The 26,244-nt window shown below is 37.4% G+C and overlaps 1 protein-coding gene across 1 annotated transcript; it reads left to right on the top strand.

Moving 5' to 3' along the window:
• The first annotated feature begins 292 nt into the window (after positions 1-292).
• LOC149290641 (caveolae-associated protein 2-like) lies at positions 293-26,244 on the top strand. Its single transcript, XM_089488439.1, has 2 exons — positions 293-787; positions 25,465-26,244. The coding sequence occupies exons 1-2, from the start codon at positions 293-295 to the stop codon at positions 26,242-26,244; spliced, it is 1,275 nt and encodes a 424-aa protein (XP_089344565.1).

Below are 26,244 nucleotides of genomic sequence, written 5' to 3'. Positions count from 1 at the left end.
ATAAAAGGGAGGTAAAAACTGCACTCCCCTGAATATGAAAGTTAGTGATTACAGTTTGGATAGTTCAACTTTCACCTCCCACTGGGTGGAGTAGAGGCTTAAAAGACAAAGTGGAATGTAGTTGCTGGCAGCGTTTTGCTGCAGACTGCTGTGTCTCTACCAAGCGAAGGCTGGTGAAAGGGGAAAACAAGCTGTACAAGGGATCAACGGCTGCCTCTGGAACAATTTAGTGCTATAAAAAGCAAAAAAAGTTTAAGGAGTCGGACCACAGATCGTAGTGAGGGTAGCAACTATGGAGGAAGATGCAGTTCATGTAGAAAAGAACAATGAGGAGTTTCAAAAGAGCGATGAGCATGAAAGTCAGGAGTTGGTAGCACCTGGCCACAGTCCTGCAGAGTCTCCAAGTTCTAGTCCTACACCCCAGCAGCATGCGGTGGACCCCATCAAGGACAGCAATCAGGTCAACGCCATCACTGTCCTCACCCTGCTGGACAAACTGGTGAACATGCTGGATTCGGTGCAAGAGAATCAGCAAAAAATGGAAAAAAGGCAGATTGACATAGAAAACTCGGTGAAGGGTATCCAGAATGATATCACCAAGTTGTCAAAGAGTCACACCTCCACCAGCAACACTGTGAGCAAACTCCTAGAGAAGTCTCGCAAGGTCAGCGCTAACATGAGGGATGTCAAGGATCGCATGGACAAGCAGAGCATTCAGGTGAAGAAATTGGAGAACAACCACACCCAGCTGCTCAGAAGAAACAACTTTAAAGTCCTCATCTTCCAGGTAAGTTAAATTTCGTCTAACCCCTCCTCACCCAAGCGAGCATCACTCCATCAAGCCTTATTTGGTTAAAATTAACTTTTCCCACGAACTCCTGCTAGAGAGCTGCATGATACTATTTCTTCATCAACCCCTCCATGTTTCTGACATGTCACATCTTACTCATTTTCTGTGTAGTGGAAATAAGCAAACATCATCATTCCAAGTTTGCAGCATTAAAGCTATCTTATTAATACAAGCAACATAATGCGACCAATATAATAGCTGACATTTGAGATGTATTTTAATTATAATGTATGTTGCTTTCACATGAAGCAGCTGATAAATATGCATTTATTGTTGAAAACATCTTTTTGTACTATTTAGTTTTTGTCAATACAAGGGAAGAAACACCTTATCATATAAATATACCTAAACACTGACTTCATATATATAAAGCAAATTAGGTGGTTGAGGGAAACCCACAGATTTGTTGTAAATTTCAGAAAAATCTTTTTATAAAGGTTATTTAGTAATTCAGTAACAACTATCTCATTCTACCTTAGGTTCAATGGGGGAGCTTTAGTAATGTAATGACAGGTTTTTCTAGGAGCATTAAATGACATTAAAAAGTATCATTGATTGATAATATTCACTATATGTGTTTTTGTTTTATACAGCAATACTGTAAATGTTACAGCCTGAAATTTGCCACAATGGTTTACTTGAGTTCCACACATTTGTTTTTATCCAGCTTATTACAAATAAAAAGTAATTCTTGCACAACATGTGAAAAAAGGGGAACCCCACTGACAATGTATACTATAAAAAGAGTTTATATTATATCCTTTGGGAATAACCACACATACCCATGTGCATACAGCAGGTAATCAGAAGTAGGTGTGGATCTTTTCAAGTTGACTAAAGAACATAAACATTTATTCTTAAAACATGTTACAGATGTAGATATACATATGTATGTATACACATTGGTGCATAAATAAAAACCTGTTTTTGGTGTAGGAAAATTTCCTACACCTTCTGGGAGAAGTGTTTTCCTACTTCAAGTTTTCCTACTGGGGGAAGCCAGTACAGTTGTGTGGGACACAACTTCTGGAGAGCCCTGGGACTATAATCCCACACTGGTGTATTTCCCACACATCTCTATCCTAAATACAAATGCATTTTTTTAAACATATGGAGGCATTGTACTTCTTTAAAATTGTGGTCCATGGAAAAATGATGTGTGCTTTTTTAACAGGTGGCCATTTTTTCTATATTAACATGATAGGCCATGACAAGGTCATATTCTCCTACTATTATACCTGCATGGTAAGTAAGGATACCAGGATAGTGACATCACATGCCGGCACCCACAGTCACCCATAATATACATAGAGGGAAAAAAAGATACCTTTGCTAATGGTGCAGCTCTTCTTGTTACTTCCATTCCATTAGTGAGAGGAGCTGCATGGGGTGCAGCAGGATGATTCTCCTGGAATCTGTGGCCCTGTAACAACGAAAGCCCCTGCCTCTAGGCAGGCATGTTAGCTCTTACGGTTGGCCCCCTTCCTCAAATGACATTTCCAGTGGTCTTTTCCCCTTGCGGGTTGGGACCAAGAAAGATTCAGCCCTCCTGCAGGTTTTTTGGCCAAGGAGGGAAGGAAGGGGTCACATATACATTTTCTGGGAGTGTAGCCCCAGAAGAAAGAAGAATGGAGGATCTGCTGCTTACTGTGGCCCTTAAATGGACACATTTGTTGCACTAGTTTTTCACTTTTCTTTCTAATCTAAGCACCTCTGGGCTTAAAATAAAAACTAGACCCTAAAAGTATCTATTTAGGATATTATTATAAAGAAAGTTTTTTTTTTTCCATTAAATTGCAAATTGTTGATCTGCTGTAAGATTACAGCTTTCATCTTACCGCATGAGCAATTAATTATCATGCAAAATGAACTCTCTGGAGGCCGGTCATTTCAATTTACATTTAACAAGTTACAGGTTGCCACTTAGTAGAGGACAAAATGTCATGCATTGTGCTGGCCACAAATGAAAAGTCTGAACAGAGACTATAGTGGATGTAGGTAAATGCACCAGCAGTATTTACGTGCAATAAAATATACAATGTATATGCAAGTGCAATATGGCGGTAGAGGACCTTGTCATCCCCACTTTTGGGAAGAGTCAACTTTATACTGGCAACAATATATATATATATATATAATTTTTTTATGTTTATTGAGATGACTGTGAATTTGTCTTCAGTTAACTTTAGCTGTTAAACTCTGTTTGGTATTCAGATTCAGTTAATAAAATACTTCCCAAAAACTATTTCCTATTTACATTTTCTTTAAAAAAAAAAAAATACAGGTTGATCTGTTACTTGAGAAAAGGTTTACATAGATTAGTAAAGCTTTTAAAAGTCAGCATCTTTAAATCATTTTTTATGTCATCTTTGTATCTTAATTACCTTTACCTTTCAACGCATCTTCAAGTAATTGAAATCAATCTCATTATGGAATGCATTTATAGCTGGTGCTGGAATCAGGCAATATGAGGAGAGTTACATGTGTGCCTGAGATGCCTGAGTGAATCTTAAGTACAGGTTAAACTGTATTAATACATTTCTCTGAATAACTTAATATTTCAAACATGCCATACACGCAGTTATTTATGTTCCGTTAAATTACATTTGTGATTATGTTTGAGATGGTTCCATTTTTATATGTATTGGTGTGGTAGGTATTTAAGTTTTGTCTTCCTGAATTGGATGCATTAATTATTCGGCTTGTTTTTTTCTGTCCATGTCATTAATTCTCAAAATGCATATTCCATAATATTTTTGTTAAACTTAATTAGTAAAATCTGCATTAGTCTTCCTTGGTTAGTAACTTAAATGCACCATTAATTTTATGTAGTTAAAAAATGCCAAAATTAGTATTTAAATAGTATATAAAATAGTTATAAAACCTTGATTATATTTTTATATTATGTTGTTGTTCGTGACATTATAAATATTTACTATGCATTTATGGATGAGAAACTTTTAAAGTTAACCATTTGTGTGTCCAAAAAGGGTTACATAGATGGCTTAATAAAAAGCAATAATAATTTTACATTCTGTATGGCGCTATGCTTACAACAAAATCAGACTCTCTTTAATGTCCATAACAAGATATTATTGAACACATTTATGTTGCAACTGTAAAGGATCATGTAGTTAATACAAATTATCACTACTGTTATTACTTAGAACATGAAACATTACAAATATTGCCTTTTTGTTTAAGGAGGTAACACACACACAGCTTGTAAGGGTGAAGTTAGTAGATATAACTGAATGTGTATCCTTTGCCTAGTTGAGACAGAATTCATATCAAACATCTGTGTGGGAAATTTTTCCGTTAGGCTTCGGAAAATGTTGTCTTGTGTCACATTTCTGTCTGTAGTGTAGAATCCAAGCTTTAAATACTTTAGATTCTTTTGTGTGTCCTGACCAGAGCCAGGCAGAAGCTGCAATGCTGTTGTATTGACAATCAGCTGGTAACCAGGCTTCTTGCAGCCTTTCATGGAAGTGCTACATTTTCCTACGTCTTGTGTGGAATAGTTTGATAACCACTGCCAGACCGCACCCAAAGCACTGAGTCAATTAGAAGCAAGGCAGTTTTAATACAGATGGATCTGCTAGAACGTTCAGAAAGTTAACAGGCTCGTGTGATGGGATCTGAAACGAAAATAATGTATATTTTGTTTGCAAGTTCAACTAAAAATAGTAACAGGCACTATTAGTGTAGCCAACTGCGTAGTTTCCAGAAAAGGACCTTAAATGCATACATAGCCCTAGACTCACAGAGCTTATTAATGGAAAGTTTTAGTGCAGGAAATATATATCCATGGGGATGATTTCTAGAGCAGAAAAAACAATTGTGTCGGAGTTCATGACTAGACAAATTACATAGTGGCAATATGTAATCAATTTTGTGTCCTAAGGTTCTTTCCTTTTTCTCACTTCATCCTTAGAAAGGCTGTCAAAACAACCAACAACAACAATCACTACTTTAACAAAGGAGATAATAGGGATAAATAATCATATAGATTGTGGGAAAACATTCAAATGCTATGCATATAAACATAGTTATTGCATATAATGTGGGTATTATAAAAACCCCACCCCATGTGTGATGGCATATGTGGATTCATAACTTAATGAATATAAGGATTAAACATGGGACAGATGAGAAATTCAGGCCTTTCATCTGTGTTTTTTCATTATGTACGCAGGAGGAATTTAAAGGAAAATACTTGCATTTAACAAACAAATTCAACTTGGCAAGCATGTATTTAGATACTTTTTTGGGACCAATGAATTTTAACCATTGACTAAATGTTGGCCACCTTCTTGCCTAACAAACTTCCATTCCAAGTTGCTATACTTTATGTGAAATATGAATAGGTATTCCTACCAGATGTGGAAAAGTTGAGATTTGTCTGAAATCCCTGAAGAATTAGTACGGAATTTGGTAGTTCTGCTTGAATTTTAAGTAGCCTTCATTGTAGGTGATGGTCAATTTCTGATATTATAGTTATTATCTAATAGTCTGATTTATCTATATTGAAGGAGCTGTCTTGGGAGAGTGCACATATGCACTTTTGGGTTTAAGTGATAAGGTGTATTTTTTCAGTCCTCTTAACCACTTCAGGACATAGGACATAAAGGTATGTCTTGACCCCTTGAGAATGCAAGGCATACCATTGCAGTCTGTACTGTTTTGATGTGTCATCACAGTGAAAACCGAGGAAAACAACATTAATTAAAATTAATTAAAAGCTAAAAATAAATGAATAAATCATCCTGACATCACTAGGGCTGCAAGATATCCAAGGGCTTTATAAAGACTTCAAGGAGATCGTATATTGTGCTGCTCTCTGGTATAGCAGTGGACAATAAAGTTATTTAAAAAACTAAAACAATAAAAAATGCAAGAAATTGAAAACAAAAGTCTTGACATACTTTTTTACACAGGGCTGGACCGGAGATAACTAACATTTACAATATCACTATATATTGTATATATTGTTCTTTTGCTTTATGCTCTTTAAAGTTGTTTTACTGTGGAGTGGTAAATATGTTAGGTGTGATGACTGGCTTGATGTTACTGTAACTAGTTGTCATTGTGTAATTAGTTGTTTTCTTTACAAGAGTTGGATTCAGGCTCAGATTGCCCATCTGGCACAAATGTTTGTTAGACCACTGGCCGGTAGAACCCCATACTTACCTTTATCCATGTGGCTACTTGGATATCAGTCACTTTTCAGTGTTGGATTGTACAGACTTCAATTTTGTAAATGATATTGGAGAAGAACCTTGCTCTCTATAAATGTGAGAACAGCCAAACAGAATTTCACAGTCAAGAGAGACTGTATATTGGCAGCCAACAACTAGCAATCCCGAATTTTTAGGCGATCTCTGCTGGATTACAGTGGGAGTTTTAGCTCAACAACACTTAAAGAGCTAGCTGTTCTCATTCATTTGTAGCAAAATCTATTTTATAGTCAAATGTACAGAAAATAATGAATCCGTTTGTTATGAGGTCAGTTCCTTACTTTTATGTGCCTTAGAATGGAAACACTTACTTCACATTAAACGTGTGATATTTCAGGACTTTTTGTAACATTGCTCAGGCAACATTGCTGGGCCTTGGCATATGTAAGAATATTATTATTGTCTAGATTGTCAGCTCGTTTGAGCAGGGGCCCTCCTCACCTGTTGTCTCTGTAAGTCAAATTGTTATGTTACATACTACTTGTTATGTCCTGTCTACCCATTGTACAGCGCTACAGAATTTGATGGCACTATATAAAACAATAAATAATAATAATAATATTGTCCCCAATGTCCCCCTAGTGGCAGTGTTTGATATTGACTCTAGCAGCTAAATATTGCCTTAAGTAATGTGGTTGAATATGTGAATATGGAATGGGCTTTATCTAGACTTTTTATGTGCCATTGTGATTTATTGGTTGTGATTTATAAGGTATTTTTAAGACGAATAATCAATTTTACTTTTATTACTATTTGTGTATAAACACAATTTATGTTTATGTACATATTATTATTATCAGTTTTAGGGATATAGCACACCATGATACATTCATGCCGAGTAAACAATCTGAGATCCTAGAACAGAGGGTCATCAAGGGAGGAAATATGTACAAAGGGTTATGCCAATGGCATGCAGCCCTGCTCCCCCACGAGTCAAGGAGGTATGTATAAAAAAAATGACATGACTGTTCTGTGAATACATGTAGCTTTGTTTTCAAAAGCCACAAACAGAGCATGTTTATGGAATGAAGCATAATGCATGACTTTTCTCAAATGGACTCATCATTTTATTATTACACGTGAATTAGAGAAATCTACACACCATTAAACCACCACGAGCCTTGAGAATGGGGCTGAGCATTCCTGTAGTAAAATTTAGATGATAAGACTCCAAGTATATAAGTATATTATATGATTCTTTTTTTCTGTAAGGTTCTCTTGTTATCTCCCAACCCCATCAGAGGACAATATCTAGCTGTGAATGACATATTTCTTTGTTTATATTGTGGTAGTTTAGTAAAAAGCAGTATGTACAGCACTTCATCATGAATTTGGCAGAAGAATAACAGAGGAATGCACTGCCTAACAGCTGCCCTCCAGTTGTACAGTGTATCAGAAGAATTCTGACATTAAGCATAAGTCTCCAATGCGTACTGTCAAGTAAAATAAGCAGATATTCCAGATTGGACAGAGAGATAATAATAACAGATTATGTTCCCAGGCAGTTTTATAATAAAGCCTTCAGCAACACTCATGTTAAATAATCTTTTAAGCTTATGCTGTTTTACTTATAATGTTGTACTGCCTTTTGATTCAAGCTATACTCAGTATGTATTGCTTGCATTCAAAACATTTATGATGTCTGTTGTTTGTGATGACATTGATATGAAAACTTTAGAGTATTTGCCAAGCAAAACTTGTTCATCACTTGTTCCAAGCTTTTCAAACCTAATGTTTTATAAAAAATATGTACATAAATATCACTCTTTTCTGATGAATTATAAGGGAGCATATAGTAACCATTTTTTTTTTGTAGAAGAGCTAAACAAATTACCCGTTCTATTAACCATCTAATTGACAAAATACAATAATTATTGCTGTATATTAAACCTTAACCCTATATATTGCTAAATCACAATTAAAATATTGTTTGCTTTAGTACCAGTGCCAGCCTGAGCTGGTAGGGGCATCAGCATGGGTCCTGAAATAAGCAAGTACATGCAGGAGGAGGCTATTGAAAACATACCGTATTTGCTCGATTATAAGACGAGTTTTTTTTTTCAGAGCAAATGTCTTATAATCAGACCTCAAATCAGACCTCAAATAGGTCTGACTATGAGACGACTAAGATCCAGATCCCCCGCAGCTGCAGGGGACCTGGATCCTCCTGTCTCCCCCCCCACCCCACTTACCGTTGCTTCTGAGTCCCCGGTGTGTAGCCGCTGCAGCCGGAAGGAGGTGTGGCTAGTAGTAGGGGTTGTCTGCGTCCATCGTGCAGACCTTCCCCGGCTGTCAGAGATCAGCAGCACCGGTGCAGGGAATTCTCTCTGACAGTCGGGGAAGGTCTGTGCGATGGACGCAGACAACCCCCGCTGCTAGCCACACCTCCTTCCAGCTGCAGCGTAAGTTGTCTGCGCGAATCGCGTAGAGCTCTACACGCTGCCCCGGCTACATGACAGGGGAGTCAGAAGCACCGGTAAGTTTGGAGGAGGGAGGGGGAGGGAGTGTTAAATGGGGGGCATAAGCCATTTCTGGAGGCAGAGTGTTCTATGAAATGCCTTTTAACCCCCTTAATGCCACTCTGCCTCCAGAAATGCCTTAAACCTCCCTATATGCCACTCTGCCCCATAATATGCCTTTTAACCCCCTTAATGCCAGAGTGGCATATAGGGGTATAAGGCATTTTTGGAGGCAGAGTGGCACATAGGGGGTCAAAAGGCATATCATGGGGCACAGTGGCATATAGGGCTAAAAGGCATATCATGGGGCACAGTGGCATTTAGAGGGTTAAAAGGTATATCATGGGGCACAGTGGTATATAGGGGGTATAAGGCATTTCTGGGGCAGATGTGCATAACTGGGGGGGCAGGTTGGAAAATAGAAGGAAATAAAACCAAAATATTTTTCTCAATCATAGCTTTTATTAAAAAAAATAGTTTACATGAATTAACATTTACTGGTAAAACTTTTTTCCTATAGGGTCGTCTTATATTCAGGCTTTTTTCTTTTTTTTCCTAAATTAATATTCAGATTTGGGGGGTCGTCTTATAATCGGGGGTCGTCTTGTAATCGAGCAAATACGGTACTTCACCAATGGTGCCAGGAATTCTAGGGGTAGCCCTAAGTAGTACAATTTACAGCTGGTATATATTAGTGGTGGTATTTATCTAGGGCACTGCAATAGGCCTGACTGAGGTCAGTGTCCTAAGATCTACTTGCAGCTGTGTCTCCACTGCTTGGTACCACACATCCTCCATCAATGAGGCCAAATATTTGTCTTAGTCTGTCAATCCTAGTCTTGTCATACCCCTTGAATACATGTATTGTATGAAGCACTGCCTAAATTGCTGGTGCTATATAAATAAAAAATATAACAATACCTGCTCTTCACTCCACAGCACATGCAGTGCAGGAAGGAGACATTAGAGAGGCTAGGGCTCACCTACATAAATAAAAGTACCACCCTAGCAGAGCTCATTGGTAAAAGGTGGAGACGCAGCAGCAGCAAATGTCTCCAAATCTGTTAAATATTGTATTTTCTTCTTTTGTAAATCACAAAAGGCTTTATAAATTAATCCTCAACAGTATTCATTATGTTATCAAACTAGGATTATTATGTCATTACATCTAATATAATTATTTTTAAGATAGCTCTATCTAAAGTGCATATTATTTAGTTCCACAATATGTGTGATTTTGATGGATTCTGACAGAGTGCTTTTCAGAAACATAACCAGCTTTTTTTCTGATAATTAGAGTTATTTTATGTTTTCAATTAGAAATTATCCGCTGTGATTAACTTGAGGTTCATTTATTAATGTATCAGCTTTTAAAGAGGCTACTCAGCACAATTTGAATTCAAAATTTTTTTCCATAGACCCTTTTTCCCTCTTTCCATTCCCTATTGTCCCTTTTCAAGCATGATTTTTATCTTTTATTGGTTCTAAAAAAAACAGTACTAGAAAGCTAATATTGCATGTTTTGCATTATTATTCAAATCCTTATTCACACATGTTGCCTCATTCTGATGGTCTTTATGTATCTCAGGACTGTGCGCTTATGGTGAGATCATCATACATACATACATCACATGTGTCTTGATCCCTACCATTCCAATTCGCCCTTGTTTCCTAAAGAAACAAAAGACTGACATTATGCAAATTTAAACAAATAATCTAAGTAATACATCTGAAACTTGTATTTACATAGTTAAAATACAGATGCATATATTATTATTATTATTATAAGTTAATAATAATTTGTATTACTGTATATATACTCACAGATTTAATTGGGAAAGGTAACTAATCTAATGTACTACTAATTAAGAATATGTTGATGCATTAATTTTTCATCCATTTAAGTATGCTTCTAATTACTAATTTGTAATTGTATGTCAACAGTTTATTTTCCCATGGATATCAATTGTTTTCAGCACAAGAATACAACTTCATTGTACACGCATTTATTCTGTTAAAGTATATCACTGAAAGAATGGTTGCAATTAGCTTTTGTTTTGATTTTTTTCTGTGCTGACTTTTGTTCTAGTTTTTTTCTTTGTCATTAAAAGGTTAATTGAAGTTAACCTTACCTTAACTTTAATGTGTATTGTTAGAGATAGATTATACAGGTGCTTAGCCTCATTAAAGCTTGTCCACAGAATAATGTCCCCGGACAAAGCTAACTAAAAGTGATAATTCTATGCCACTTTTTTCGCTCACTGCCTCCCTTATTCAATTTCACCTTAACTTGGTTCTCTATTTATTTTAGAGCTATTCACTTATCAAACATCCCTTCTTCTAATTCTATGTGAAAACAATATCCGTGCTATTTAACTACACTGGTGCCATTTCTGTTGCAAACACAACACCCCCTGAGCAGCCATATTACATTGCTAGTACTAGAGCTCACCAGATACAAGACAAAGAAAACCAATGAGTTAGGGAAAAACAAGTCTAATGAACTTATAGCCATATAAATATTGCAATGTATAAGTTCTACTTAGTTTTCTCTTGAAATATGCAATGCCATTGAAACTTGTAATGAGATGTAAAAAAGTGTCAAAAGGTATATTGTTGCAATCTATTAAGAAGTACCATGCATGTATATAATTATTACCGCAAAGGAGCTCAAAGAAACAGTTGATGACAGATGGCATTGGACCATTTTTTTCTGATGTATCTCCGCTACAAAAATAAAAAGTCACCTTCCTAGAAAAAGTGATCTAATTGTATGGAATTATAAAATGTTGTCACTGTGTCCCTAAAGAGACATATGAGCTCCAAAAGATCTAACAAAACCCATAACATGAACCCTGTTGTAAAGGTACCCATGCTGTTCATGGATCAGTATGAAGCAAACCCTGTGCCCAGCTTGCCATGCTATACTCCCCAAATGTAGAAAGGGGAGAGGTGGTATAGTTCAGATCTGGATTATGTTGTCAGGTCAAGCCTGGTGCATTCTGGCTTTGTGTCCTGTTTTATTCATGCCCAGAAATTCCAGGAAACAGAGCTTACTTCCTAGGCCCTTGTACAGTACGGTATTTCTTTTGAGAGCTGCCCTAGGCCTGACCTAGAGCAGCACCCTATCTCTTTCGTCTACAGCAGCCGTCCGGAATACAGACTCTGTGACTTAAAAGCCTGTAGTCTATGGGACCTGTGCTGGCTGGGATGGCTGAGGAGATCAGAAATCTCCCTTGTAAGCACTATTGAGCAGGAGCCATCCCAGACATATAGTATAGCATTTAACTCCAACTCCCACCCCACATTCAGCCCATTCCCCTTCCCCTTCAAGTATTCAAATTGCTGGTTCTAGCCTCACCTTTGCGGCAACCAGAAATTACACTGAGGACCATAAGCCTGATTTCTTACCATTTCTATTAGACCTACATTTTTGCCAACTTTACCAGAAATACAACCCTTATGTTTTTGTCATTGATAAGTTCAAACTTTATTCATTTATGGAAAGGAAGGTATTGAGCTACAAATATTAAGAAGTGTTTCTCTTCAGTAGTAAATACAAATTGTTTTTCTCAGGGGTATAGATCTTAGGTCAGACTACTGATCTGAGATCAATACTCATAACAAAGCCACAATGTGCTTTGATCTGAATCACACATCAACAACTTTGCCAGTTGCTTTGTTGCTCTTTTCATTTTGACTTTTATAGGTATGCACTTAATATCTTCATATACTGTATATTTCTTTGCTTGGCCATATTTTGTCCAAGCTTCTGTTAGCTTGCACATGCTAACAGAATTTATGATTTTGCCTGGGAAGGGGGGGGTGGCAAATGTAAATCTATCCCTGCTCATATCCATGGCTAACAACACTCCCACCTCATAAGAAAATGAAAAGAGACAACTTCAATGAACCTGCCGTGGGAAGACCCTTTTTAATTTCTAGGTCAGAGTCCTGTGATCCATGAATATATATATATGTATATATATATATATATATATATATATATATATATATATATATATATAATTTGTTTTAACTCAATACTGAAATATGCCTGAATACCTGTGGATGGGAGCTTTTATTTTAATTATCCAAACAATGTTTGTGTAGGCTTGCAGAGATTAAAAAGTATGGGAGTATCATAATATTCCAAAATTGAACAATCAATCATTTCTACAACCCTAGAATTCCAAATCTATGAGAAGTAATTTGATTATCATGCTCACCGAAAGTCAGTTTTCATATCCATAAATCAAAACAGCATGTCAGACAGAAACATGTCTTGTTATAGCTTTGTCACTGGGAGATTCATGTTGCAATGTTTTAATATTATGTGCATGACATAATTATTGTTGCATAAAGATTCTTCAGTATTTTCTGTTTTTCATAGTTTTTTCATTGCTTTGATTCCTTGGGATTAAGAACATCACTGGAAGGATAACAGTAAGCAAAAGGCATTGGCTGTGGTACCTACTCACTACTTTTAATAGAACGACAAATCTACGAACGCCTAAATAGCTCTAAAGGTTTATATTTGCCCCCCCCCCCAGCAAAATCATAAATTCTGTTGGCATGTGCAAGCTAACTGTATAACTAAATATGGCCAAGCAAAGAAATATACAGTATAGGAAGATATGAAGTCCCTACCTATAAAAGTCAAAATAAAAAGAGCAACAAAGCAACTGGCAAAGTTGTTGCTGTGTGATTCAGATCAAAGCACATTGTGGCTTGAAAGCTGCCTTTGTTATGAGTATTGATCTCAGATCAGTAGTCTGACCTAAGATCTATACCCCTGAGAAAAACAATTTGTATTTACTACTGAAGAGAAACACTTCTTAATATCTGTAGCTCAATACCTTCCTTTCCATAAATGAATAAAGTTTGAACTCATCAATGACAAAAATATAAGAGTTGTATTTCTGGTAAAGTTGGCAAAAATGTAGGTCCAATAGAAATGGTAAGAAATCAGGTTTATGGTCCTCTAAAGACTGTAATTTCTAGTTGCCACAAAGGAACTTGTGTTTTCCATTTCTATTTATCCAAGCAGTGTTTGTGATCTTACAATGGTTATTTCAACAAATGTAGGTATCTGATATAATATAATCTACCTAAATGAGAAAATACATTTAAATATTCATATCCTGTCCCTGTTGTAAATAAGGTAACCTCAAACACTGGTCTGTCAATCAGATCAGCAAAAGATCTTTGGAGACTTAAGAAGCTTGCCTTTGAGATTACCTGTTATCTTGTTTACAAAAACATTTAAAACAGAATTATTTAATTCCAAAGCAAGTTAACATAAATTTGAATGTTACAGAATGGTCATTAAATCTGTTTGATGACACTAATGACATTCTTGTTATGCACTACAAGTTGCACACATTTTGTGTCTCGCTTTCAAGAAACTCAGTTATGCAACCACATCCTGCTGTTAATCCTGCAGTAGTCTTTGAAACAAAATGTAATGAAAACAATTAATCTTCCTTACACCAAGTAAATGAGCACAGTCCCATTGTATTGTAGTGCACACAATCCAAATAGTAAACCGACTTCATACATATATACTCCAATACATCATGACACACGTTCTGGAATCTTTATTTTTCCCACAATTGATTGTGACACAATGTTTTAGACATAAAAGTACTTGTATGTTAATTTAATTTATGCTTAAACCAGAAATGTCATCATCCAAATGTTGAATTTTATATTTTAGTGCATTAAATTAACCCATGTAATAATTTTTAGTTTTTTTTTAGCATTTCCAGGCCAGCTATGTCTTCAGGCCAGCTATGTCTTCAGGGCCCCCTACCCACATGCACTTGCTTGGTAACATAGGAAAGAACCTCACAGCAGCACCCACAACCACCTAACGTCTAGTGCCTAGTTTGCTTAAATGGCAGAGCTGGCCCTGGATAATGTTTGCTGATTAAATAGCTCGTATATCTCTATTAGAAACTTACTGTTAGAGTTTTCTCTCAACTTTCATTAAATAACAAAAACATAGAGCATTATACTATTTTCTCCTTTAAAATTGCATCATCCATTGTTCATGCAAAATGAAATTTAAGTTTAAAGAAGTATTCCTATTGAACAAGTGGCTTTTCTTATGGATCATTTTTCTGCAGCTTAGCAGGTAAAACATTTCAGTGTGCCTGCGTCCTATATCATGTAGAGCTGTAGGGTTTTCTTTTTGTTCGCAAACTATAATAAAATAATCTTGGAGTTGCATATTTCCTAGATAGACTGTATTTTTGATGATTTTGGCTGCCCTAGGCAGGGCCGTAAAAATAAACTGCAGGGCTCTAGTGCAAAAAATTACCCGAGACCCTCCAACTTCACCAAGCAACATGTCCCACGGGGCCACCTTTGCCCCAAAAAGCTTTTGGGTACCTTGTTTGCCCGCAAACAGCTTATCAGTGCCTCCAAACAGCCTGCCTGTGCCATCTTTGCCCCCAAACAGCTTGCCTGTGTCATCATTGCCCCTTTTACCCCCTCCAACATACATTTTGGCACACATATGTAAACACACTTACACGAATTTGCACATGCTAACACGCACTTATTCATACTCATTAACTCATTAACACACATACACACTCATTATAACACACACTTCCTCCTCTCACACCACTCATGCTAACACACACTCCATCTTACACGACTTACACATCTATGCTCACAAACACTTATACATCCACATCCATGCTCACATACACTTATACATCCACATTCATGCTCACAGACAGCTATACATAGACATTTTACATACATTTGTACATAGACATACATGCTTACATGCATGCAAATATACATATCCACCTTAACTCTCTTGAACACTGTGCGAGCAGCCTCAGTTTCACTACAGAGTCATGTGGCATAATGCTGTGTGCTTGTCTCTCTCCATGCCAGTTTAAAAAAGGTCTGACAACCCTGCAGTTACACCACTGGTCCTAGGCCAGAGCCAAGGAAGAATTCCAGGCACTACTTTTCCCAGTGCCACCATCCCCTTTACTGAACCTCTTAAGAGTATACAGTATGGATACTGCATGAAATAAAATGCTTACTAGGCAAAGACCTCCACAGTATAAATGGCCAGGTCACACGGGAGATCTCTGATTTCATGAAGTAGTGCTCTGGGAAACCTAATCACCTAGTAGGCTAATCTGTCATTGCCTTGGTAGTAGGCTAATGGGCCATTGCCTTGGTGTTTTATCAGTAAAAGCAGCGACATGCTATCCCCATTTCCTCAAAAAAAATACTGTCCATAGATGTGGGTTGGCAATGAAAAAGACACAAAAGGGGCCATTCCACTTAATGTTGTATGACCCTATGAGACTGGGCTTCAGCCTCATCAGTAAAATTTGCTTCTGACAGTGGTTCACCAAACACAGACAGATGTACAGCATGATATGGTGATGCAGGCACTAATAGGAGTACAGTTTAACTCTTGTCATTATAAACTGAGCCAGGCACTGATTGTGGTACGCCATAAGCGGCATATGTGTCATCAGTATAAACTGAGTGAGACATTGACAGTGGTACAGTATAACTCCCATCATCATCATTTTTATTTGCATTTCTTTGCTTTTTCACTTACTCACACTCTTAAATGCTCACTCACTCTTACTCTCTCTTACACCGACTGCTTCATACCCATGTCTTATTTCTTTAGAGTTTCTTTCTTCTTTCTTTAGTATCACTGCCTGCAAACCCTACCAACAATCACACCCAACCCTCACACCTAGTTATCACACCTCATAGCCATACTCTTTCCCTCTTTCTGTCGTTCTTTTTCCGGTTGTTTCTTTTCTCTCCCTCTTTTCACTACCCCTTTCATCTCTGAATCTTCTTTTCGCTCCCCCTCTTTTTATTCTTTCTTCTCCAGAAACTTACATCCATCACACCTATGACACACACTCCCCGTGACCTTGACCAGAGCTCCAGCAAATACAAAAGAGGTTGTCCAGACCAGAGGAATCAGGAACGGAATAGATGGGGCCTGGGGAATTGGCTGAGAGAATGAGAGAGGTGGTAGATGGCTAGATGATCCCTCACATATTTTACTTATGCCGGAACCAGCTTCAAAGGACCGATTACTGGCTGTGCCAACCCTATGCAAGATGTTGAAACACAGGAGAGGCTTTATTTGGAAAAATAATACAGAAAGAACACTAACAAAATAATAAAATGACTGTATCTAAAGAAGATGTACAATAGGCATACTTCTTGAAAACACTCTGTGCAATTAAATATCCTTACATTTTCAATGAAAAGGTTTTTTTTGTCAATCTAGCATTACCTCCAAGTTAGTCTTAATAAATTGGTTCACAGTTTATCGGTTACTGAACCTTTCCTCTGTCCATTTTTCTGGTCATTAACTTTTGAACTTGAGCCAGCCAAACATCAGCAAATAGGAGTAATCTCATTAAGCTTTCCTACCCTAGGGTAAAGTGACTCTTTGAATAGTGCTTAATTAATTACCTTGCTATTTTTACCTGATGGTACACCAGATGAAAAGGAGTTATTTCTGATGGGATTGCAGTGCTGTATAGGTTTCTTTTGAGGCGTAATTGGAAATACTAACTGTGATAATGTCTTGTAAATCATTTTGAAAATTCCTTGGCTGGTTTAAAACCTGGTGAACCAAACAAGGATGTAAATTGACTCAGCTTGCAGTGCAGCCACAATAACACAATCTGGGTTCTTAAGTGTTGTTCTGAATAATGATTGATTCAAAAGTATTTCAGAACTATAATAGCTCACCTTGTACAATTGTGTAGAATTGCACTAAAATAAAAGAGGAAGTTAATGTGTTTACATGCTAAAAGTAAGCTTCCTTTTAGATTCTTTATAAATTCACCGTGTGAAATAAGGTGAAGGGAAAAGGGATTTGTGATAACACATTGGACAAATCACCAAAATTAAAAGGTCTTAATTCACATTTCTATGTTGCTAAATAAACTAAAATCATTGTAGTATTATTTTCATTTAATTAAAAGAATATAACAAACATGTAGCACAAATTAATTATAGACACATGTCAAGTATGTGGCCTCTGCTGTTTTGGGAAACCTTTTAAGAATGTATATATATTGTATGCCAATTAAGGTAATACAGAGTCATTTTTATTAAGAATAGTTTTTGGGGAAATTGTGGAGCAATCATCAGGAAAAAGCAATGTGTCACTAAAGAGAAGGGTGTTGCCTTATAACTGATCTCTATAAATATGGCACTTGTCTTTCAGTAGTCTGCAGATAGGGAATTCTAAAGTTATACCTATATTGTATTTGTAACAGTATTTGCATCAGAGACTGCTTGTGCATGCTTGTATGTAAGTGAGGATCATAAGCCCACAGAGTAGGCTACCTAGAGCTCTACTTCATCTGGGGAAACCATTTAATTAAGGGGCAGTGCTAAAATTACATAGGGACAGAGCTACCCCATGCAGGTTTGGGGTTGTGGTGATATGGGTGTGGAGTAGGTGAAGAATAGGCATGGCCAAACAATGCTTCCTTGCCAGGAGAAAGAAGAAACTTGGAGAGCTGCTAGGTATGCATAATAGAGTCAGCAACATTCAGCTTGAGAAGCAAGTCTACCTAAAAAGCACAGTACTAAAAACCCCAAGACGCAATAAGCTGATGGCATATTCAACATGCACTATCCAATCATGTCCAAAACACATTTACCTAAAAGGAATGTCTAGAGAAGATATAACAGCAGCATAAAATTATTCAAATTTTGAATGAAGACTGCCTAATGTTCTGTGTACGCTAGATGCTCTGGTGGCTGTAGGTTGAATTACAAGTTAAACACTAGAGAAAACTTGAGACAATGGTCTAAAATCCTTGAATCGTTACGAGGGAAAGAATTAATCTATCCAAATAAGTGACCAAATATGGTCAGAACAGGAAGAGCATAGAAGGATCTTGTATGGGACGTGGCAGGGGTGGAAAGTGGCTATTTGAATATTTGGCTATTTTTGGGTGCTGTGGTCATGCCCTCAGTGACAATCCCTTTTGAGGTCAGCTCTGTCCCTCCCTGCCCAGTTCAGTTGGCAGCCTTACCCCATCATGATGCTTCTCACACACCCAGCAAAACAGGTGTTTTATATAATATATAACCATCTAACCTGAGCTTTTGTTGGACAGCCCGTTCCTAAACCGTGGGAATTGGCCAAGGACTAATTAAGGTCTGAATCAGGAAAAATGTTCAAAACAAAACGTTCTCCATTATTTGTATCAACAAATGTATTCAAGGTTACCTGTGATGAGGTTGAGGTCAAGGCTCTGTTTGGGCCAGTAGGTTCTTCCACACCAAACACATCCAACCATGTCTTTATGGACCTAGCTTTGTGCACTGGGGCACAGTCATGCTAGAATAGAGAATGGTCTTCTTCAAACGGTTCCCACAAAGTAGGAACCATAGCATTGTCCACAATGTCTTATAAGATTTCCGTTCACTGGAAATAAGGGCCTAACGCCTGAAAAACAACCCCAAACCATTATCCTTCCTCCACCAAACTTGACAGTTAGCACAATGCAGTCAGGCACGTAACGTTATTGTGACAGAATGAGCTGTCGTACAGGGCCCAAGGTATTCAGAGATGGCTCCAGCCTGGCTGCCAAACAAGCAGGAACTCCATTGTTAAACTAATCCCATTAACAGGATGGCTACCAGGGGGATATTCAGTAGCTAAAGGGGATTAAAGGTTGGGTTGTCTACCTGTTTATCAATGTTGATTTATGTTAATGAAGTTCTGTGGCTATATCAGTCTATGTCTTACAACAATAAACTGTTCTTTCCTGCTGTACTCAGTTCAAGATAGTTGTGTCTACTTATTGGGTACACATAGCAGGGTTCCAAGGTGCGCATGCTGACTGGTGCTTGAAGTGATTCCTGGGACAACAGGAGGATACATGTGGGTGATCTCTGGGAGTTACTACAGCTCTCTTGGTGAACCATAGTTATCTTGGCATCCGCCAAACCCACACTCTCCCATCAGACTGCTAAACAAAGAAACGTGATTTGTTGCTCCACAGAACACGCTTCCGCTGCTCCAGAGTCCAGTTGCGGCGTGCTTTACACCACTCGATCCTAAGCTTGGCATTGTAACTTTATGGGGTCTTCCGCTTTGTGGCAGAGTTGCTGTTGTTTCTGAACCCTTCCACTTCCCAGAAATACCACTTACGGTTGACTGTGGAATATCTAGCACATATAAAATTTCACAAACTGACTTATTACAAAAGTGGCATCCTATCACAATACCATACTTGAATTCACTGAGCTCTTCAGAACGATTCTTTTTTCTTAACAAAAATTACACTTATGGCTTACACCACACACAGGGCCCTGCTCGAATCTAGTAGCATTGACCTTATCTCTTTCTTTACCCACTATCATCTACTGTATTTGTATCTCGAAAACTTTTTTAAAAGACCTAAACTTAGGTTTGCACTAAACATTTTCTTCCACCTCATTGTACTAAACTGTTCCTCCTCTATACAACATGCCAAAGCACATCTCAACAAGATTGTATCTAAATTTAGACTAAAACAAACAGTGGAATAGTATACTTATTAGTCATAGATGGGTATTGTGAAGTATTCCCTAATCAAACAAAAAGAACTAAATAGTGATGGATCCGAGCCAAAAAATGACTTTGTGGGGTAATGTCTTACAGCAGAAATACTAGATGCTTATATGTGCTCATTCTATCATCGCTGTCCCAGTCTGTTCTATGCTACTCTCAGGCCTTTTGTCTCATTCTCCACCTCCATAGTTAATACAGTATTATTGACCTTTGTCACTGGTTAACCCATTTTTTTCCTCTTAACCTATTTCTGTGCCTAACTTTTTCTTGACTCTTACTTTTCTCTTCTCTACCATACCATCAACATTTCTGTTTGCTGTAAGCTTCTCTCTAATGTCTCTTCTTCAATACTTATTCATCCTGTCTTCATTTCAACCCTTTCCCCCATGCCAATTAACCCACAGAGTGCAGGCCTTCACTGTGCCTTATGGGCACATATAAAAGAGTCCCTTGAACTGATGCCCAAACGGGGCCATCTGACCCTGAAATATTTTTTCTGGAAATAAATTGATTCTACGGTAAAATTAATTTGCATGGTTTGATGGTCTTCTCCCATATATTTGGTAAATAAAATGTTTCAAATGTATTTAATTCAAATCAAATATGATTTTCTCAAATCATTTTAGTATATTTTTTCTGTTTTGTGTTAAGTGTTATATGAGAGGATTTATATGTTAATGAAACTGGGGAATGATTTTCTTATTACTATTTAAAATAATTGACTGTGTTTCTCTAAATATGTCTGGTATTATAATGCATGGTGGGTTTGGATAAATTAGTCATAACATGTGCAAATAATACCCAAAACTTCGTAGCCAGCCTCAGAGTTATAGAACTTATTGTTCAACAACACCGTACATAATCACACAGACATGCAGACTTAGTGTGATATATAATGAGATATTTTCACAGTATTCTTATATGACTGGCAAAGGCTAAATGTAAAGTAATCATTCATACAGGGTATTTAAAATTTTGAAAACAACATTCTGTGTCAGTGAATTTTAGGAAGAATGGTCGAAATAAGTAATGAGAAATGTTTCATCTATATATCATTTACCGTCCAATGTGAGCATAACTAGAGTTGAGTGTCTCTAGTAGGGAATGTGATCTAGTTTTACCACTCCTGAAATCAACAGATAGAACAAGTAGAACCATAGATCCAAGGGAACTGAGTAGACAGAATTCTACAAGGGTTCAGTTCAGTATTTCATCCACTGAACAGGCAGTAGAGAGTCAAGCAGGTATGGGAGGCTGGGACAAGGTCACCAACAGCCAAATAGGTCTAGCTGGATATCAATCAGGAACTGGGTTAGAACAGCCAAGGCTTAAGGCAAGTGGTGTAGTCAGAAGGGTAGCCAAAAGGTCAGTCCCGATGTCAGCCAGTAACATAGTCTGAAAAGCCAAAGGATGAGACAAGGAATACTGGGAGATGCAGCCAAAAGATTAAGCCAGAGGATAATCAGAACAGCTGCAGGTCAGTCATAGACTATGAAACAAAAATAGGCAACAATTGGCAAATATAACAGACAGACTAATATGGCTGCTCACTACCATAGTAACAAATGCTGCTTGGTGGGATTTGAAGCTTCAAAAAAACAGTGTCCACCCCAAAGCCCATTCAACCCAATATAAAAAGTTAAAAAAAGACATTATTTTATTAAAAGTTTTACATTTTTCTTTAAAGGACAGAAGAGCTTTTGTTGACTTCAACATTCGTCATTCTCAGAGAAGATTCTTTAAGGAGAAAAAAATATAAAATAGTGTTACTGTATCATTGGTAATTGTGTTGTAGTAGATAAAATAGAAATTAGACTCTTGCCTATAAGAGGAGATATGCTATTCTCTGCTCCCAAAGTGCTCAAACCTTCCTTGTCCTACTCTCTTTGGAGTGTGTGGGGGGGTCCCCTCTGGTGTAGTATGTTTCTCCAGTAAATGTTAAATCAATGTTATTGGAAATTAAACTATGGTTGAAACATATTTATTCCTCAAAAATAATAATAAAAAATAAAATCATAAGTATATACAATAAAAGCCTGCTAGTGTCAGTGTCCTCTAAAATACAGTTTTGATACAACACTTGATGACTTATCTTCAGTATTCGCAAGCAATGTCCATGGTGTTTTAAACCCATGAATTTTGGGAGGTATGCATTTACTAAGGTGGCAGGTCTAGGTTTTTCATAAAATTTATATATTCTGGGGTTTTCATGTAAATAAAAGGGAATTGTGGTTGAACAAGCATTTGGTCAAAACGTGAAAAAAGTTCCAGGTTTTAGGTAACACAACACCCTTAGTAAAGAAGGGTTTAAATGTCCTGGTGTTGAGTTAAGTTCCAAAGAATATAATGAGGGCATTAAGTATTCCACTCTAATTTATCGTGGATACTAATTTAGGATACACTCTTAACTGCCTTTTTTCAATCATAATGAATTGTGTATAACCTGTAAAACATAATAGCTATTGTATCTGTGTGGATGTTTGTTTACCTTTTGGTCAAGTAACCAGAAATGACCTTGGTCAGCATGTTCCATATTGATACTGACATTATGTTGCTATGTGAACAATTCTTTTTCTTTAGCCATCTATGTTGCTGTAGACACAGCCACATTGTTTACTCCTTAGTACTAAAGAAATCAGCAAAATTGTTTTACAAGGTCCAAGGTTTATTGTGTTAAAAATGCAATTCTACAAATTAATCAAATTTAAAATGTACCAGCCTCCGTATTAGTGTTTAGGACATATTGATAGAAGCACCTTGTGAGCTGTATTGCTAGCAAACACAAAGAAAGAGAGGAAGGACTAGCCACAGGTTAAGTAAGCAGTGTCAGGGTAAATAAGTTCCAATAGTCCTGATTTGTTTAGGACCGCAAGACTCATGGTCAACTGTTCCAGCAGATCACCATGATAAGTGTTTCATCCCCCTGTGCTTACCTTAGTATTATAGGGCCTCTAAAAGAACAGACTCGGCAGTATCTGCAGTGTACTTTGATGTATTTTTATCCTACAGGGCTATCAAATTGTGTAACATAGTAACATAGTTCATAAGGTTGAAAAAAGACCAAAGTCCATCAAGTTCAACCTATATACATATTGTGTCCCTACTGTGTTGATCCAGAGGAAGGCAAAAAACCCTTATGAAGCAGATGCCAATTGCCCCATACCAGGGGGAAAATTCCTTCCCGACTCCAAATATGGCAATCAGAATAAATCCCTGGATCAACGTTCTGTCCCTATTAATCTAATATCCATAACTTGTAATATTATTGCTTTCAAGAAACACCTCCAGGCTCCTTTTGAACTCTTTTATTGAGTTTACCATTACCACTTCCTCTGGCAGAGAGTTCCATAATCTCACCGCTCTTACTGTAAAGAACCCCCGTCTGTGCTGGTGTAGAAACCTTCTTTCCTCCAGCTGTAGAGGATGTCCCCTTGTTATAGATACAGTCCTGGGTATAAATAGGTCCTGGGAGTGATCTCTGTACTGCCCCCTTATATATTTATACATAGTTATTAAATCCCCCTTAAGCCGTCTTTTTTCCAAACTAAATAACCCTAATTCTGATAATCTTTCTGGGTATTGTAGTCCTCCCATTCCCCTTATTACTCTGGTTGCCCGTCTTTGAACCTTCTCCAGCTCCACTATATCTTTCTTGTACACTGGTGCCCAGTACTGTACACAGTATTCCATGTGTGGTCTGACTAGTGACTTGTACAGTGGTAGAATTATTTCCTTGTCGTGGGCATCTATGCCCCTTTTGATGCACCCCATGATTTTATTTGCCTTAGCAGCAGCTGCCTGACACTGGTCGCTACAGGTAAATTTACTGTTAACTAAAACTCCTAAGTCCTTTTCCATGTCAGTCGTCCCCAGTGTTTTCCCATTTAATACATATTCCCAGCCTGGATTTTTCTTCCCCATGTGCATAGCCTTACGTTTATCTGTGTTGAACCTCATCTGCCACATCCGAGCCCAAGCCTCCAACCTATGCAGATCCATTTGTAACCATGCACTGTCCTCTATTGTGTTAACCACATTACAGAGCTTAGTATCGTCTGCAAAGATTGATACTTTACTATACAATCCCTCTACAAGGTCATTAATAAATATATATTAATATTGGTGAGTATGTACCATTAATAACCACCCTCTGTTTCCTATCACTGAGCCAGTTACTTACCCACATACACACATTCACCCCCAGCCCAAGCATTCTCATTTTATGTACCAGCCTTTTATGTGGCATCGTATCAAATGCTTTGGAAAAATCAAGATATACGACATCCAGCGATTCACCCCGATCTAGTCTTGAGCTCACCTCCTCATAAAAGCTGATCAGGTTAGTTTGACAGGACCGATCCCTTGTAAACCCATGCTGATATGGAGTCATACATTTATTTTCATTGAGATACTCCAAAATAGCATCTCTTAGGAAACCCTCAAACAGTTTACACACAACAGAAGTTAAACTTTGTATGTATGTGTATGCACAGAATTTTAATATTAGTAGATTTTTATTTTTTTTGAAGGAGCTATTTGTGATTACCCTGTCCCAAGACTCCACTGTTCTTTTTCGGCCCCTGTCAGTGAGTTAATATACTTAGGGAGCTTGTGTGTAAAAAAAGAATCTAGAGGTGGTTTATGGGACAGCTGCCCATGGAGCAGCAGAGAGAAGAGATAGCTATCTTTATACATGTAAAATCTTTGTCACATTGGTAGTCCTTGGTTTCGCTGAGCAGGGCTTGAATCAAAGTGTACTATGATTGTATATGCCTTATGTCCTGTCTAGCTTGATCAGGGCTTTGCATTAACAAGGCTCTGGATGTTAGTGTTGATTGCTGGATAGTGTTGTGTACCTGGTTGAAGGGATGTCAGTTTAATGTGTAGGGGAAGGAGCTGTTTTACACTACAGGGCCAGAGCAACTTTGGTGTTTTTGCTATTTCTTTCTTCAACTGTTATTTCCCTCCTTCTTATTTGGTGTTCCCACACAAGTAATATATCATTTTTGTCTGGACAAGCAGGGCTTTTTTTATCATATTCATATGCGTAAGATTTTATGAATAAATGTAAAAAAGACATTTATTCAGTTTTGCAGGTGATAGCGATTTTAATGGATGATGTACCAGGCACGTCATGGATCCTGTCGTTTTTATGACATACTTGGTATATCATTGGTCACAAAAGGGTTAAGGATGTAAGAAAAGCAATTACTTCTCTGAATAAATAGATAAACTCTGTAATTCATTAGCCCATTCATTTGTTGATGTGTCTATTTTTTTGATAATATTTATATAAATATATTTGTCCTATTTCTATTTCAGGAAGAAAATGAAATACCAGCAAATGTCTTTGTGAAAGAGCCAACACCTGTTCCCAGCATAACTGAAGGGCATGAAGAGCCCACTGACCCAAACAAATCACAAGAGGAGACCATGCACACAATCGATCTGTCATCTGATGATGAAGTCAACCCAGAGGAAGATGATGAAATCATAGATGAAAAGTTGGAGCAAACTAGAGCTGAGAAAATAAAAAGATCCAGTCTCAAAAAAGTTGATAGTCTGAAAAAGGCATTTTCACGTCAAAATATTGAGAAGAAGATGAACAAGATCAGCACTAAGATTGTGTCACCAGAAAGGAGAGAAAAAATCAAGAAGTCTTTCACTCCGTCCCATAATAAATCTTCAAAAGGTTCATCATTCAAAGTTGTGCCGATCACTTTTAATGTGAAGAAAAAACATAATGAGGAAGAGACTCCCGGAGAGGGTGAAGACAAGCCATCTGAAGAAGTTATATCAGAACAAGATGTGAATGCAGTTGATGTAGATCTTTCAAATGAGAAGACACCTGAGGTTTCACCAAGTGAAGAAATAAAAGCAGTGGTTGATTCAACAGAAAAAGAATCCAAGTCTGAAGAACATCAAGTAGTGAATAACAGCATTGAGCTGTCTATAATTGAAGATGATGATGATGAAAAGGAACTGGAACTTGACAGTGAGAATCCATTTAGCTCTGAATATAAGCCAGCACCCGAAGAAATGGAAGAAACTTATGAAGAACCCAAACATTCAACTGCACTTCAGATAGACCAAAGTGCCTAA

Source organism: Sceloporus occidentalis, unplaced genomic scaffold (genome assembly GCF_023333645.1).
Source record: "Sceloporus occidentalis isolate IW3139 unplaced genomic scaffold, rSceOcc1.0.p SCAF_38, whole genome shotgun sequence".
Classification (NCBI taxonomy): Eukaryota; Metazoa; Chordata; class Lepidosauria; order Squamata; family Phrynosomatidae; genus Sceloporus; species Sceloporus occidentalis.
The sequence above is the reverse complement of the archived record's forward strand: the minus strand, read 5'-3'. Positions and strand labels throughout refer to the sequence as shown.